Source organism: Physeter macrocephalus, chromosome 8 (genome assembly GCF_002837175.3).
Source record: "Physeter macrocephalus isolate SW-GA chromosome 8, ASM283717v5, whole genome shotgun sequence".
NCBI classification, from domain to species: Eukaryota; Metazoa; Chordata; class Mammalia; order Artiodactyla; family Physeteridae; genus Physeter; species Physeter macrocephalus.
This window is the reverse complement of record NC_041221.1, coordinates 130270110-130288132: the sequence shown is the minus strand read 5'-3', so window position 1 is coordinate 130288132 and position 18023 is coordinate 130270110. Positions and strand designations below refer to the sequence as shown.

Sequence of the window (18023 nt, the reverse complement as noted above, 5' to 3'; positions counted from 1 at the left end):
GGGATTGACATAGATACACTATCGATACTATGTATAAAATAGGTAACTAATGAGGGCTTCCCTGGTGGTGCAGTGGTTGAGAGTCCGCCTGCCGATGCAGGGGACACGGGTTCGTGCCCCGGTCCAGGAAGATCCCACATGCCGCAGAGCGGCTGGGCCTGTGAGCCATGGCCGCTGAGCCTGCGCGTCCGGAGCCTGTGCTCCGCAACGGAAAAAAAAGTAACTAATGAGAACCTACTGTATAGTACAGGGAACTCTATTCAGTGCTCTCTGGTGACCTAAATGGGAAGGAAATCCAAAAAAGAGGGGATAAATGTATACATATAGTTGACTCACTTTGTTGTACAGTATAAACTAACACAACATTGTAAAGCAACTATACTCCAAAAAAACAAAATATATAGTAGATCAGATCATTCTCCTGCTCAAAACCCTCTCATGGCTCCCATTGCACCTAAAATCAGATCTAAAGTCCTTATTCATCACAGCCTGCAGGGCCTATGTGGTCTGGCCCTTGCTTAGCTCTCTGCTTTCTTCAACAACTCCATCCAGATCCCTCTACGTTGGCCTGAATCATATCAAGCCAGTTCCTACATCACAGTTGTCATGCCTGTTGGGCCTTCAGCCTGAACGCTCTCCCCACTAGATCATCTCATATCTTCTCCCCTCATTTATTCATGTTTGTGCTCTAAGCACCTCCTCAGAGAGAAGTTTGTCATCTGCCCTCTTAAAAACACTCACCACACTCACTCCCACTTACTCTTTCTCTTAGTCTGGACTGTCTAGAAAACAACCTGAGGCAAAAGCTCATGTGCTGACACTTGATTGAGGAGGAATACGGTCCCAGGGAAGCAGGAACAAGGAAGAAGAAAGAGCAAATACTGAAAGGGCTCCAGCTTTGTAATCAGTGTAGCTGAGGGCTTAGTCTCCAGGGATGTCTTGAGACAGGGCATAGGGAGCTCTGCCTCTCTGTACAGACTATCCAGGGAAGGAAGACAGAACTGATCTGCTGGCTCCCTTCTGTACCCTTTCTGCCACTGGTCAATCCACCCCTGAAGCAGGAATCCCCCCCGCACCTCTATGATGTAGTGAGTAGCCTCCCCAGGAAGCCTCTGGAAAAGCCAGAGCCTCAGGGGTCCAGTCTGACCAATGCATAGGCGTGGAGTCCAGTGTCTTCTTGTCAGGTGTTGCCACACGCAGGGCTTCTTGATCTGAGCTGCTGGCAATAACAGCAGAGGTACCTGGCTCTAAGACTGTGCAAATAGCATGGAAGAGTTGATAGGGTCACTCTGGTCAGGAAGCAAGGCAAGTAGCCAAAGCCCTGGTGGGGAATGGGGGCAGAGAGATCAGCGTGGCTGCTCAGATTTGAGTGGTATACAGACTAAGTCCAGCACCATCTGCTACATCCTCGTCTTGCATAGTTCTCTTCATAACACTGAAGATGACCTGCCATAATACTGCGTATTCATTTGAATGGAGCAGATATTCACCAGGATGGAACCTCCATAAGCAGGAGCTCACCTTTTTGAAAGATCTCTTTTTCATATTGTCATGCTATTTACCACTCTCTACTAATGAGTTGGAAAATGGAGGCATGACAAAAATATCCCTTGTGAATAAAGGAGGTCGGCCCCTCCCTTGGCTCTCCTCCTACTGTGCTGCCTCTTTCATGCCTCTTCCCACTCCCAGTACGTGTGCTGTTTTGTGGCTTGGAGGCCTGGCCTTCTCATCCCAGATTCTCCCTGTGCACATGGAATTCTGAGAGTAGCTGAGTTTCATTTCCTTTGGTTCTCAATGCCTTTCTTAGGCCCCTTGTACCATCACTCTAGGCCCTGGGAGTTAGATGGGACTTTTGTCTCTGGAATAGTACTATGATGAAGGGTTTTGTTGTTCACCTCCCTCCACATTTCCCATTCACAATTCCCTCTCCATCACTGCATCTTCTCATTCATCCTACCTTCTTAATTAAAATTCTGACCCTATACCACTTCTTCATTGCCTTGAAAAATTTCCCAAATCAGTTATCTCTTGAATGAATACCTTATCTCCATGCTGGCTCCTTTTCTCCCTAAATCAGAGTTTTAAATAATTATTTCTGAGTGTGATTTTAGGTCTAGGTTTTTGAATTTGTTGCCTTCATTGCCTTAATTTCTAGATGATAATGAATCATCACTTAAGAAATCAGCATTAATATTAGACTTAAGGGAAACCTTTAACATCATAGCTCTAGATCAGGGTAGCCATAACTTCTAGCAAAATATAGGCATCGACTTGCAGAACTGAAAATAGCCTCAGAAGTTCATTGATTATGACCACTTCCCACTCCTCTCCCAACCCCTTCTTGAGAGATGAGGAAACAAACCAGGAAAGGTGGGACTCCTCCAGACTCACAAAGCCAGAGAGGGGCTGAGGCAGGCTAGGGACCCAGTCCTTTTGCCTCTCTGTCCAGGGCTCTCCTAAGATCCAGACTGCTTCTTCAATCAACTGCATAGTTTGGTTTGAAGATTTACTAAGACATTTTTGGACAGGCAGCAGAATGTTAAATCATGCAAGACAGGGAAGACAGTTCCCTGCCTATTCCTACCTTCTCATGTGACCTCCCGGACTGGCTTCTAATGGGTATTTCTGGGACTGTTTGATCAGCCCAGGGTAGACCTGACCCATTGCTAGTGACAGGGTAACTTTTGGTAGAATCTGGAGGAGGTGTCCTGCTTCCTTCTGACCCCCACAGCTATGTGTCATCTCTGGGTATCCTGATGTGCAGCTGCAATCTGAAATGACCTGTAGGAGACACATTATTTGGCAGCTGTTTTTGGTCATGTGGTTGTGTTTTTGGTGAGATTAGAAATAGAAAAAAGTTTTAAAACTGGTAAAGTAAAATCCCTAATATATATTGGGGATTGTTAAACTTCTTGATCTTGTAAAAATACACTGAAAACTTTCTTTTGTGTGTCTCTGAGTCTGCCTGGGGCAGTAATCTGAATTTATGTTGCCTTTTAACTTCCTCCTTTCAAATTTACTGAATTGTATGATTTCAAAATTTAAGCATCATAGTTGGCTACTGAGAATCATCAGGATGCTTGCAAGTTCTGAAACAGGGTTTCAGGCAAATTCTGAAATTCTCTGTGTAAAATCTAGCCTATTTTCCAAGTTGGGGACTATTATTAAACCAAGAATTGCCCTGAGAGGTGAAAGCACAGAACAATTCGAAGAGGTGTCAAGGTCTGCTGGCATTCGATGCTGCTTCCCTGAAGACTTGTTTTATTTTGTCATTCACACTTCACCTTTTTTATTCAAAGGTGACTTAAAAAATTTTTTTTTAATTTATTTTATTTATTTTTGGCTGCACTGGGTCTTCGTTGCTGTGCTCAGGCTTTCTCTACTTGCAGCGAGCGGGGGCTACTCTGTTGCAGTGCGTGGGCTTCTCATTGCGGTGGCTTCTCTTGTTGTGGAGCAGGGGCTCTAGGCACAGGCTTCAGTTGTTGTGGCTCGCGGGCTCTAGAGCGCGGGGTCAGTAGTTGTGGCACACAGGCTTAGTTGCTTTGCGGCATGTGGGATCTTCCCGGACCAGGGCTCGAACCCGTGTCCCCTGCATTGGCAGGCAGATTCCTAACCACTGCGACACCAGGGAAGCTCCCAAGGTGACTTTTAATTCCAGTCTTATTTTATGCACAGTAGTCACAATAGCTCACTTCAGTTGTTAGCATTATCTCTAAGGGATATTCTGTGCATCTGATTTGCAGCAGCTACATTCCCCCCTTCTTTGGGGAGCAGAGGAAGTTTGTGGAAGTCCAGTCCCTGCATTAAACAGAGCTATTTCTGATCTTGGTCGATTTACAGATCCTGACTTACGTATGACCCTGAAGTTATTAAAAACACACACCCCAAGGCCTGCCTTGGTTATGTAATAGGGCCACTAGGCTGACTCAGGGACTTTGTGCTCAGAGCTGAGAACAGAAACTGGCTTTTCCAAACACCTCAAAGTCTGTGAAGGGAGGTGAACCCAGCCTCCAGGCTGTGGGGCTCCACCTTGACCACTGACTTAGAATTAAATTTCAGGGGGAGGCTCAGCATGTTTCCAAACTTCCCTGCTTCATTTTATGCTCAGTCTTAATTTTCTTTTTCCCAAGATGGACAGTGCCATCCCTTTCCTGAGCCAGCTGCAGAGAATCTGGTCTCAAGCCAGCCTTGGAGGTTCAGTCATGGGTGGCCTTGGCAAAGATTCATGGTCAATTCTCAGAGAATATCATGCCTGCCGAGGCCAGGGGCACGGAGCATGGAGTAGCCTTTATCCTTTTGAGCACAAATCATGGTATCCATGGAGGAAGTCACAGCAGAGTGAGCCCTGGAAGTCACCCAGGCTTCCTCCAAGTCCTCTTTTTACGGATGGGGAAACATACCAATAGCAGAAATATGACTGGCTCTGGGTTACAAGCTGAGTGGTAGTAGAGGGTGGGCTGCATCCCAGAACAAAACCTATGAGAGGGCAGGGACCACGCTGGCCCATCCACTGCTGTCTCCCAGCACCTAGTACAGTGCCTGGTAGACAGGAGGGCCCAGTAAATATCTGTTGAAGGAAAGAACAAATATAACACCTCTTCCTCCATGTCAGCTTTCTATTTTTCTTCCCCTTCTCCTGATATTTAACTAACCTTAACCTCAGAAGAGCCCCTCTGCCCCTCCTCCAGGCCAGGAAAGGTCACAGGGACATGAACAAGACACTGTTCCCCTAAGCCAGGAAGTCACCTGGTGCCCACACAGCCAGAGTAGGAGGCTTTCCCCCAGAAAGTCTCCTGCCCATCAGTTACCACAGCCTAGACTGGCTAGAGTCTACTCCTAAGTTTGATGCCAGACTGGAGCTACAGTATGACCATCTGCGGGGCCCTAGTAGTTACAAAGTTGTTTCCAGTTTATTTGGGCACCAAGACTGATCTTTAGGCCAATTAATGGAAACAAAATGATCATTGGGCTGTGGTCTCCAAAAGTTGTGGATGTTGAAGAGGGATCCAGAAAGCTTTGGGAGCCCCAGGCTTGGGGATGAGGTCCAGGCCTCATGTCTGGTTCTAAGGGAGAAGAAGGGACTCTCTGGTCACAGCTTGGCCAGGCTAGGCAAATGTCAACTGGGACTGCCTCTATATGCCCAGGATTTAGTGAGATTCTGCAGTGAGCGAAGGCAGATTCAGAAGAGAGAAATAAAAACTTCGCTCTTTCGCAGGTCGTCGGCTCTCAGCGAGGGGGAGTGTCATTTGACTTTGTGTCCAGGGACAGCTCTCTTGGTGCGGTGTACTGGCCCGCCTGAGCTCCACAAGCTACTGCTGCTGATTAAGACCAGCAGCGCATACTGAGAGCACAGACTTGGGGAACCCTGCCCGGAAAAGAGCCAGAGGAGAGGAGGAGTGTGTTGGGGGGTGGGAGAGCTCCTCGGCTGCCGGGCTCCACAGAGCCAGGGTCGGGAGCGCACCCCGTGCCCCTGCGGCTGCAGAGATCGCCCTGGGGCGCCAGGAGTCCTCCATCCCCGAGTGCGCGCCCGGCTGCTCCGCGCACCTGCCGCGGGCCCCGCGCGGGTCTAAGCGGCGGGCGGGCGGGCCGCGCGCACAGGTGGCGGCGATTGGGCAGGCGGGGCCCGGAGGGTGACGTCACGGGCTCCGGTCCCGGCGGCAGAAATAGGGCAGCCGCGGCGGTGGTGCCACAGCAGCGGGCCGCGGCGGCTTAGAGAGCTGGAGTCGCGACAGCCTCCAGCGCGCCCAGGACCCGCCGACTGCCGGAGAGACCGACCGAAGGACGCGGGACCGGGTCGCCGCTGCCACCACGGGGCGTTCCCTCTCGCCCTCCGAGTCCGGCCACCTGGTCTTACCCTCGGCCCCCGGCCGCCTCAGGTACGCGGGCGCAGCTTCGGAGCGGCCGTGGGGAGGGTGCCAAGCCGCCGCCCCCGCCGCCGCCAACCGGTCCCGCTGCGCCCCGCTGGGGTACTGGCGCCCGCGGCCCCGCGTTTCCCTGCAGGGCCCGGCCGGGCGCTTGCTAGTCCTCACCGCCGCGCCTGGTGAGCCAAGTTTGCCCGCCTGCAGGGAGGCGAGCACGGGACCCCAAGACCGGGCTGGGCAGGGCTACCCCGGCTGGAGCCAGGACTCGGGGTAAAGGCTGGGGAGCTGAGGCGTGTGGCCTGGGTCTGCAGTGGGGACCGGAGTGACCGGGCTTGCGCGCAGAGCACCGCGCAGAACCACTTGAGCCGAGCCCGAAGCGGGCGCCGGGCTCCGAGACCCTTCAGGTGCCGTTCTTGTGTTCTGGACCCCAAGCGGCCTCGGCGAGACAGGAGAGCGGTTGCACCTGGGCTCGGACTCGTGCCCTTGGCCCCGGACTGGGGCGCGAGGCGGGCGTCCTCACTACCTCTTTCCTCCAGCTTTGCGGGGAAACTTGCGTCTGCTCGCTGCAGCCCGAAGGGCCCGCGGCGCCCGGCGTGACCCTCACAACCCCGAGGGCTGTCGCGTCCGGGGCTGAGCGCTTGGGCTTCGCGGAGGAGGCGGGAAGGGCCCGGGACCCCACTAGGCTCCGGCAGCCCGCCGCTCTCCTTCTGCTCGGCCGAGCCGGTCGTTGCTCCAAGCAAGCGGCCGGTGTTATTTGTTGGGAAATCACTAGTGAGCAATTTGTTTGGGGGATGTTCAGGCAGGGGGCTTGGTCCTAAGAGTTTGTAATGTGGATGATCTCCACCCCTCTTGGCGCCAGCAAAAGACCGTTCCAAGTTTCGGGGGGACCTAGGCGAAGCAGGCAGAGCTCTCCGCTTTGGGTGCGCGTGTGGCCTCGAGTTTGGGGGAGAGCTTGGCACGAGACTTCGGGGCTCCCTTCAACTGACAAAGCGGTGCCCCGAGCGCGTTCGCTTGAGGCCTGCCACCTGAGGACTTCGGCGCCCTCCCCTCTTGCAGGAACAGAAACCTGCTGGAGCAGTAGGGTTTCTCATCATGCCCAGAACGTGGCGAGCATCCCGTAAAGCGTGTCCGTCTATGTAAGTTCCTGGGGACCTGCAGAGTTGGGCCTTCTAGGTCTGCGTCTAGCCCAGAGAGTTGGTCCCACATGCGTTGTCCAGCCGATCTCTCTCCTGATAACTGTCGCCGACATTGATGAATAGCGCTTCCGCAGCCTCTCCTCCGCTCCCCTCTAGGTGTCGCTTCCGCCGAGGTTTCCGGCGAGCAGAGCCGGTAGCTTTGGTCTGCTCCCTTAGAGAATTTGTTGCAAGCCTGTGCACCAGGAATTGTACTAGATGGGCTCCTGAGACGCAAACATCCGTCCACATTCTCTGAGCCAAACAGAAACAGAATTTCAGTAGAAGGAGCGCTGTAACTTAAGCACATTTTTGGTGCACATTTTGATTATCACACAATGCGAGAGGGGAGAAAAGGGATCGGGAAGAAATTCGGACTTTTCTCAAAAGTCCCGAGTTATTTTCCTACCATCAGGTTAGGGGGAAAGCCAGAGATGACTTTTAACAGTGTCCTTTTAATCCTGGAATGGCCCAGACAGGGTCTGGGTCTGGGCAGTGGTCAGGTGGAGGGATTACCTGGGAAGAAAATGGTCAAGGGAGTGGGATACGGCTTCTCTGACCCCAGAGGCTCAGCAGCCCTCAGGCAGTAACTCTAATGGAAGGCCTGAGCCGATGCTCCACAGGGCGCATGTCTGCTTTCCATCTTAGTTTTGTGAGAAGACACTGCAGCATTACTAGTTTATTTCTGTTTAAACACACTGAGATGAATGTTCACTTTCTTCCCATGCTAGGGAAAAAGACAGCCCGTCTCTCCAAAGACTTCAGACAGAGCCAAAGGTTGTGCAATAAAATAGTCTTTGATGTAATGAATTAAAATTGCTTAATAAAAGTTGTTCCAATGGATTTTTCTCTCTTCAAATTTTTTGCCCACCCTCAATTGTTGTCAGTTCCAGGAAGGCTTTTTGTTCCAGAGAGGGGCCAGCTTGTTCTGGGTATGGTGAGAACTTTTATCACTTTGGCTGTGTCCTGGAGGGGTAGGTTGGATTTTTCTACCTTGACCTGCCAGTCACTCAGGATTCTTCTCCTTCTAAGGGCTGCAGGCTTTTCTTTCTTTTTTTCTTTTTTTTTAGTGATCTTCATGATGTGAGCTTTTGTTTGACAACATTACATTTCAGAAATTGTCATTGACTAGTCAGGATTTCCTAAAAATCTCCTTAATTGCTACTTTGCCTTTTTTGGTATTTCTTTGCAAACTCAACTTTCTTGTATTGCTCTGTGCTTACTAATTAATCAAATTAGGCAGTTATTTCAAGAGCACATCTTTCCTTACATTCTCTATCTTGGTGCATAACACAAGGCATGCAACTTCAAGTAAAATAGGAGTACAGTGGAGCAAACATGGTACTTAGGAGGTATAATCTGAATGTTAGAAGGGTGAGGGTTCTGTGCGTTAACTTCATAGTAAATAGGAATGTTATAGATTTACACATTGCACATAGACTAATTTAGATATAAAATTTATCAAATGTTGGAACAATTTACCAAAGATACCGAGTAGATAATTAATAGGAAATGCAATATAACTTCATTATGGATTGCTTCAGGGTTGGCTTCATACATTTCCATGCCTAATTTCCCTGGATTGGTATTTTAGGGATTATTTTAGGAAGTTTGAACCCTTTTCTTTTTTCCTAAAACAGTCACAAATCAAAACTGGGGTCCTAAACCTCGCAAAAGAAATTAGCATACAGCTTCCTGGTTTTAGGTTGGAGTTGATATGCCTTTTTTTTTTTTTTTTTTTTTTTTTTTTTGTGGTATGCGGGCCTTCCTCTGCTGCGGCCTCTCCCGTTGCGGAGCACAGGCTCCGGACGCGCAGAGGTTTCTATTTGTTGATTGCCAACATCACATGTGTAAAATGCAATGCACCTAAAAGTAATTGGCTAGAGCATACACTTTTCAATTAGGTTAGAAATTCAGATGCCTCAAAGTCACAGACCTTACCATTCTCTTCAAGGCTGGGTGGTGTTGCTTAGTTCTGCCAAATCATCGTCATAATTTCTGGTCCTGTCTGCTACAAAGAGAAGCCATTTCCGTGTGACTATTCCATAGTGTCTGGTCTGGTAATGTCACCATATTCTGAGAGAGAGGACGAGAGAGAACGAACCAGTGAATAACTTTCCTAAAAGCTCCAAGGGTCAGAATTCCCATTCTTCCCAAACAGGGCTGGTTCCTGGAGGAGGAAAGAGAAGTTTGTACTTACGCCTGTGCTTCTGTTTGGCTTCTGACACTGTTCAGTAAAGACAGCTTACATGCTGCTGTATGTTCTCTGGTGGGGTAGATTTGGAGTTTACATATTCATACCTATTTCTTCCTGATCATTTGCATTCTTAGGTCACAGTTTTTCAACTTCCTTCAAAAAACAAGTCAGTATTTGGAATGTTACATTCTACAGATTTGTCGTACCTCTATAATTTTAAATACAAATAAATGATAGCACGATATCAGCTTATATTATAACACTAGAAAATCCTGTGGTTTTCACAGCAAGGGGGTAGATGATATAATGGAGCCCATCCTGAACTAAAAAAAAGAAAAATCAGTCTGTCTAAACAGAGAATGCATACACATTCCATACGTAAGCTTGTGATTATGTTTGAAACAAAACAATTGCCTAGGGGTCAGGATGCTTGAGTTTTAGTCTAGGTTTGGCCACTGAGTTGGCTTCATACATTAGGTGAATTCCTCCACCTTCCAGGCCTTTGGTGTCCATCTGTGCAGTGGCCAGTCTGGCACCTGATTCTCCTGAGCATAGGGAAACATGAGGCTCAGCTGGGAAACCTCAGAGGAAGCAGTGAAGTACTTCTGTGGGAAACGAGATGTCTTAAATATCAAGTGATTGTGTCTTATGAGTTGTTTGAAAGGACAGGTAGTCCCAGGTCTTTTATGAGAACAATCTCAGGTAGATTTATAACCAATCTTGGGACTCTAGCATGGATTGAATGAAGCGTATAAACCTAAATTGATTTCAAAAGGAGATCTAGGTTGAAAAAGAGCATTTGTGACCTTATTAGTGGTACCTTCCCATTTCTATGACAGGGAGATTCTTGTTGTATTTTCTTCCATCTGAGGGCCAGTAGGGCTATTTGAATTTATGAGTAATCTTCCAACAGGTCCTCTTCGCCCAGAGTGACTGTCTGCCAGGCTGGTTGATGTTGCCCATGAGCTAAAGGGTACTCTTGGTGCCTGGCATCCTTTGTATCTCCTCATGGTTTCTTTATTTCAACCACATTCTTTCTTGGCCAATGAAGACAGGAAGGCCGAGGAGAACGTGCCGAGCGGCCCCATCCTGGGTGAAGTGTAGGATGGGCTCAGCTTGGCTTCCCCCTAACTCTGCTCCTCTGGCCTTGCTTGGAGCCATGAAAGCTGGAGGAACACAGCTCTTGGCATCTGTCAGGGGAGCGACTTGGGGCTCATGGCCTCTGATCTTGCTGTACATAGATGTTTCCCCATCTAAAACCAACCATTCATCCAAATAAAATATTTCTAAGTATCAAGAGGCAGCAGGGGATGGAGTTTAAGAGTACAGACACCAAGTCCACCTGGCTGGCTTGGAGTCCCAGCTCTGCCATTTATTTGCCACGCGGCCTTGGCAAGGTACTTAACCCTCTTTGTGACCCATTTCCTCTGTCATCTGACTAGAGGATAATCATTGCCCTCCTCATGCAGTAGAAATGAGGATTATGAGTTAATACCTATGAAGCATTTAGAACAGTGCCTGACACATAGTAATTGCTATATGTGTTAATCAAATAGTCTCTATTTGGTTATTAGACAGATCATCAGAATTGATTTAGACGCAATATTCTTTTTTTATGAACCGAACTGTCATAAAACTTGGGTTGTAAATTTTAAGACTGTTGGTGCTGTAGATGGAATGAATTGTCAATCACCATGAGTATAAAATGACATCTCAGACTCATCTGCCGTGCAAATGAAGTTTGATCTAGTGGTGGCCAAGCTGAAATAAACTTTACAGAGAGGCTGCCTAGGAATATTTCAGTAGTTGGCCTGGCTCGTGTGTTTCCCTGTCATCCAATAAAATCCTATGGGGATCTCAACACAAACCAGACAAAACCAGAGATGACTCCAGGTGCAGTAGGGCTGCAGTTCAGCTTCCTGAAACACATCTCAGAACAGCTGGTTTAACGCCAGAGGTCTGGGCACACCCTCTTAAATGAAGTGATTTGGCGCTTCCCAAAACAATTGAAATGAACAGAATTTATTCTGATATTATCCATTAATAATAAAACATCCAAAATAATTGGTCTTGGATTACTAGGCAAACTGAAAACTAAATACTAGATATTGTGGCTCAAATATTTCATAACTCCAGGGATTGACATCTGTACATTATCTAGAGTAAGTTTTGATTATCTTGCTGTTTTTAGTTTATTTGGGCTTGAAGGCATGGAAAGGGAGAGAAGAAGACCTTTTATATGTATGCTCACTCGATGAGCCTGTTTGATGGTGGATAAGTAGGGAAGAATTAATAAAAGTAGAGTAGGAAGCAGTGTCTTTCTAGTTCTAGCTTGAGTTACTCTTGCTGGTTTAAAAAAAATCCAGCAACTGCTTTCTGCAGTCTCTGGAACATGGATGGCTCTGTGTTCAGAAGAGAATAATTTATAGGGAGTAGGGAGTTGCCCTGTTTATTTTTAGAAAAACTGGTTGCAGTTAGGGAAGTCATTTTTATTCTCTTTTAGTCCCAAATGTGATTTTTCACTCCTCATCCCTGTAAGAAGAGACACCCTAGCTCGAGCCCTGGATAGGGAGCGTAGCGCTGGGTGGCTGCTGATAATGCTGCAGCCCTCTCCCAGGTAGCTGCGGAAGCTGCAGCGTTCTGCTCCACTCTGCCTTCTTCAGAGGGAGGAGCTGATGCTGATTGTGCTGAGACCATGACCTTCAGATTGTATTTACCAGCCACTCGGACCGTTTCCCCAGTAACTCTAGCTTTCCCTACAGATGTCAAAGATGAACGGCTGAAGAAACAGAGGTAGGAGTAGGAACCTGTGGACTCTTTAAAAAAAAAAAAAAAAAAGAGAAAAAGAAAAAAGAGATGTCTTCTCTTAAAAGATAGTCATAACTTATAACCTTGCCTTTCATAGGCCAGTGTTATATGCCTACAATTTTTAGTCTGACTTCTCTTTTCTGTGGGCATTTCTGTCTCAAGTTGAGGACATAAAGCAAATCTGGAGCAGCAGCTTTATTTGGGTATGGAAGGCAGCCAAAGGAAACCTGGAATGTGGCAGGAGTGTATTTGTTTGGCAGCCCTGGCATCAGCGCTAGTGATCATTTGATTCCTCCTCTTGTGTAGAGCAGGGATCCTTCAAAGCTGTTGGCTCTGGGGGTGAGCATGGGTGGACCCCTCAAACAGGCTGTAAGGTCTCTCAAGCAGCTAATCATCTCTGACTCAGACACCTGCTCATGACCAGCCCTAAGCCAAGTCACAGGGGGTGCTGGCCTCCAAGGAGCTCTGTGTGTTTTCATCTCCCCAGCCATGAGCAGGATGCAGTGTGGACCACATTCAATTAAGCACTAAATTGTATGGTGCTCACAGAAATCAATAACTCTTAAAGTTTCCTTGAGTAAGAGTTCTAAATACTGCATGATGAGTTCTATCTGGATATGTTTCTTAGAGATACTGAAATTAAGGTTGGAATATGTTCACAGTGGAAGCCTTAAAAAGTACAGCTTATTGGACAAATGCACCAGTCTGTGTCTTTGTCCTCTTAACACAATGCCCGGCATATGTTAGGGAGTTGAATTTTTATTATAGCTGATCCTGAGTTTTTTTCATCCATGTGATTCTTTGATTACTTTCAATTGTCCATTTCTTAGACAATTTATCAAGTGAGTCTCAGGAAATATCTTAAATGCTACTGAAATCCTATTATCCATTGGATGCTGGGATTCTACTACAAGGACTGGTCTTGAAACAAAAATAAAAATAGTAGACACTTTAATGCTGTTTTGAAGTTCACTATCTTGTTAACTGAGGCATCAGCTACAAACAGGGGTGCTACAGATTTAACGAGATTCCTCACCAGCATTTATTGAGCACTAGTGTACCCAGCTGCAAATACTTTCTGAGGAAACAGAAGCATGGACATAGGGTAACCTAACAGGTGCCTCAGCCTTCTCATCCTCATTTGTTCTTGCAGATGTAGTGGCAGGTGCATTTCAAGTGGGTTTCTACATACCAGTTGGCATTTCTAGAGTTCTTACTATGTGCCGACCCTGCCTCCTTCAGTTTTCACAGCAGCACTACTGGGTACATATTCTGACCCCATTTTAGAGGTGAATAAACTAAGGCTCTGAAGTAATATAACTTCTCCACAGGAAAACAGAAGGGTTGGTGCCAGAATTTAAACTCGGATTTATCTGATTCTGGAGCACAGGTACTCACTAACTAACTAGGCCTTCACTTGTTTACACTTTGCAGCACTTAGTTCTGAGTGTTTGTCATTTTCTCAACAGACTCAACAAAATGAAACCAGGATGCTTTTGGCTGCATCTCACACTGCTTGGAGCCTCCCTGCCTGCTGCGCTGGGGTGGATGAACCCAGGAACCAGCAGAGGATTGAACATGGTTGTGGGAGAGTCCCGGGAAGAGGTATAGTCACGTCATGGCTGACATGACATTTAAAACTCATTGCTTTTCAATGTTAGAGTATCTAATTTCCTTTCCACCTTTAGTTTTTATCAAGTAGATCGCAGTGAAAAATTAAAATCCTGCCCCCTTTTTGGTAGGGGACAGAAGGAAGCCACGTGTGTTGATAAGGACAGGAGGTTTATATCATGCTGTTAAGTAATGGTCTAAAATCTCTCCAGTGCCAAAAATGTATCCCCAGATCAAGCTATGGCTGCATGTTTTGTGTTCCACACAGACCCACCAGAGAACGGCCTTTGTGTATATTTAATAGCACTCTGAAAGTGTTGACTCATTGGTGGAGCACACCCATGTGAATTAATGAGGTCTTTTAATTAAAAAATATCTTATAAAGGAAATAGACTTCTTTTCAGCTATATAGATAACAAGAACCAGGCTGAGTAAGAACTGGAGGGTAGAGGTCCTAAGGGAGACGGCCTTAATGAACAGATAAGAATGATTAATGGCATGTTAGGTGTATATAAATGCTTCTAAAGTGCTTGAAAAACTTGTTCTCAAATACCTCCCGGGAGAGTCTTGCTATCCTGCTAATTGCTTAGTGAACTCTGGTCTGAAGTAGTGAAGAGGAGTCATAAACTGCAACCAGCCCTGCTCAGGTAGTAGGCCTCATGAATTTGGGGCCCATGAGGGATGTAGATTTTCTGCACATGCTGATTTTTTGTACATGCTGAACCTTGAGAAATGACTACACCCTTTCAGTAAAACCACCTAGGATTTTCTTGATGATGTGATGAATACTAATTCTTACCTGAGAGCTTTCCAGGGCATCTTAACTGCCACTGTCTTCCGTGGTGCCTCCCCTTCTCCTTTTCTCTGTGCGTGCTTCCCGTCCTGTGGAATGAGGAAGAAAAATCACCCCCAAAAGTCAATGTTACCCGGAGAGTGAATAACGATACACACTATATGGTAGGATTAATGCGTTATTTGAGCAAAAGACACGATTTCTCTTTCATTATTACTTAATTGTAATGCAATCCCAAAGCTACAAGCCTTAATCTTCAGAGAGCTACAGAAGTAATTTAATGTGCACTCTTTTCCTGCTGAAGTTAGTGTGGCTTCCCTTTGTAGTGAGCAGATGATTAAACAGAAACATTGTCTCTCCCATCCAAATCCATGAAGGACACAACTTAATGTTCTTGTGAAAGAGTCTGAAGGCTGACTTGCTAGCGAGTGCAGCATTTCCCAGTGGGAATCATTTAATCATTATACTCATATCCATACAGAGGGAAAATGATCATTTAAATCCTATAAATATATTGTTGAATATTTAATAGCAAAGCAAACAGGCAAACACACAGCTATGTGTATTTAGGGTTCTTACTTTTGAGGCTCATTGGCCCACTGTTTTAAATCACTTATTTCAATTAAAAGAGTGAAGCCTGTTACGGTGGGATTTAGCTGGAGGTAAATTGAAGGTAAGTTGATATCAACCTAGGGTCTCTTTATTTTAGTTGTTACCACTCTAATTCTTTGTGTACCAAAGGAAGAGTAGATGATGCTCATCCTGAAGAAGTGAGGTTTTTTTTGTTTGGGGGTGTTGTTGTGTTCCCCCCTTCACCCCATTAGGATAGAGCCCTGGAGATGCCATTGTCTCCCAGGTTCGGGAATTTCACTGCTTCGGGAAAAGGAAGTGATGCCTCCGTGGACTCCCAAAGGCCGGAACAACCGCCCTACCCATCCAGTTCTCTTTGCCGTAGACTGAGTTTTTGTGAAGTGTTGTAACTTCTGCTCATTGAGTCTGCTTCTGTCAACTGTTAAATGAGATGATGACAATGTGAATGGGCCCAGGACATTGGACAGCCTCTGTGAATGTTTAGAGAGAGTGGGCAGGACATCTAGCGTAACTGCTTAGTTTGCTGACCTTGATGATACTTGATGCACAGCCCCTCCGTGCCCTCACTCACTAGGGTCCTCCTGCCCCAGTGCCGTCCCCTCTTTCTGCAAGTCTGAATCAGTCCCTCTTCCAAGGCCCAGCTCTGGTTCTTACCTTTTCTCTAGAGTCTTCTTTGACCACTCTTGGTTACATTTGATCTCTTTCTCTGAACTCCTAGTCCTACCTATCTTTTTCTTAACTCTTGTATTTGTACTTTAGCATATGGATGAAGCCATCTTCTTTGTCTTTCTCTTCCTTACAGCGTCTAATAATTTTAAGAGGAAAATAGAGGCTCATTGAGTTTTTGAGTCAATTGATATTTATTCAACATTTGGTACTAGTCATGAAGTCACCTTGGTGCTTTCAAATTTCACATTAGACTACCATGTATTTAAATGAGTGTTTTATACCTCCCTGCACAGCAGGCTCATTTCTGGTGTGGACATGAATGGTCCCCCCAGCAAATCTGTTAGCAGTCTGTGGGCCAAGCCAAGCTTGTAACTTGTCAACATCCAAGATAGTCCTGTGTGTTATAGGTTCTGGGTAGTTTCTTCTTTGAATTGTAGCTCTTTATATATCCAGAACTCACTGCCTAAACCATATGAAACTCCTCTAGCAGTTTCCTCAGACAGTCTTATTTTCTAAAAGAATCAAAACCAACTATTTCCTGAGACTCAATAAATAAATGAATAAAAACCTTTCCAGGAACTAAATGGTAAAATGTTTGTGTGTGTTTTCTTCCTGATCGTAGTACTTTCCAAAACATTCATTGACTTAAGATTTTTTTTAAGTACTTGGAAAGCATTAGTAAGATTTAATATGCATTTCAAGTTATTATACCAATTACTTGAGTGTCCTAAGGGTAAATAAGGATTAAATGACCAATGTGTGTGTGCTTGCACATTTTTAAAGCAATTATAACAATTGTGAATTGTGTTAAATTATTTTATATACAAAGACTGCAGTTGAAATAGCTTCAAGGAGTTTACCATTTTACAAACGTCGATAAAAAGAAATGTAGCTGGGTGGAGTGCCTCTTTAATAAAGAGCTGAGTGGCAGGGCATGATCTAGAATCCTAATGCAATTCTGAATTCAGAGGAAACAATTCTGAGAGATAAAACTTATCGAAATTCTGAAATAGAGTTATATTTTATTTTCCCCCTTTCCCCAATACTTTGGCCAAGATAGATACAGTAATAAAATCAATATTGGTAGAATTTTATACTGGGGAGACCAGGAAAGTGAGAAAGGATGTGATAACAGTACCTAGGGACGTCCCTCTTGAGGGGCAGACATTTGTGGGCAGGTCCCCTCCCCTCTGAGCCCTGGATACTGTGTTGCCATCACCCGCTGGGCTCTGGGATTGGATGGTGGCCGTAACACAGCCTTATGCATCCTTCTTGATCTTACTGAACTTTTCCTAAATTGCTCTTACCCATGGTTTCTAGTCATGCACTAAATATCTGTAAATATTAATATTGGTTCCATTTAAAATTGTTAGCGTTGTATGCCTTGGTGCTTATAGACCCGAGATATGCTTTGATGTCAGACACCATTTGTTTTCAGTGTGTGTGAAGTCTCATAAGAGTCTTTGAGGAAAAAAAAATAGGTAGTAGGAGTGGTATCAGTAGTCAGGATGCTTCCTGTCCTCCCTAACTCCAGGGGTCAGCCTAAGAGAGCAGGATCCTACCCTGGTTGACCAGCCCGTTCCACTTCTGCAAGTGTTGGCTCCTGACACTCTCTGCACTCCTGTCCCTGTGAGGACACCTTCAAATTGCAGAGAACTTAAATGCTCTGGCTTCTTTCTGCATTGGCTGGGCATTCAGGAGGACTCAGGCTGCTAAGACTGAGCATTAATTTAAAAAATATTTTTCTTCCTTAATAAGTGTCCTTGTTCTTGCACGTTTTATTGCAGTTAAGACAATGGTCCTCTGCCCTTTCTAGTGATGTTCTCCCCCCACAGCTCCCACCCCATGCCCCTGACTTCCTTGTGATTGATTGCCGGGGAAGAAGAGTTGATCACTCCAGCCCCTCGCTCTGTGGGAGTGGAGAAAACCTACTCCCTCCTCCCTGTGAACAGACAGGGTCCAGGCTGGATACTCAGCGTTTTCCAAGCCTCATCTGCAGTACAGGCCTGCATGCAGCTTTTATGTCTGTTTTCTGCAGAATCACCCTTCCTAAACACTCCCTGGTACCAACTGCAGCTTTCAAAGAAGATGAGACTCTGGGCAAAGTGTCACAGCAGGAGGCGCGAGTGGGGCCTTTCACTGGGCGTGGCGCACTGGGATGCAGATGGCACCCCTTATATGAATCCGGGACTTCTGCTGCGGGGCTGGTTCTGGGAGGGTGAGGCCTCTTCTCTGCTCTTCCAACTCTTGGCCATGGCTGTCCATTACTGTGTGTCAGAGGGTATGGATGTTAGTTTCTTATGTAAAATTGGGAGAGCACA

General features: G+C 46.3%; 1 protein-coding gene across 1 annotated transcript in view; it reads left to right on the top strand.

The window, feature by feature from the left end:
* The window catches only part of FSTL4 (follistatin like 4), a 630434-nt gene that overhangs the window by 194895 nt on the left and 417516 nt on the right, over positions 1 to 18023 (top strand). The window contains exon 3 of the mRNA XM_024124790.3: positions 13508 to 13643. Within this exon, the coding sequence (XP_023980558.2) occupies positions 13508 to 13643 (136 nt within the window). The remainder of the gene's footprint in view (positions 1 to 13507; positions 13644 to 18023) is intronic.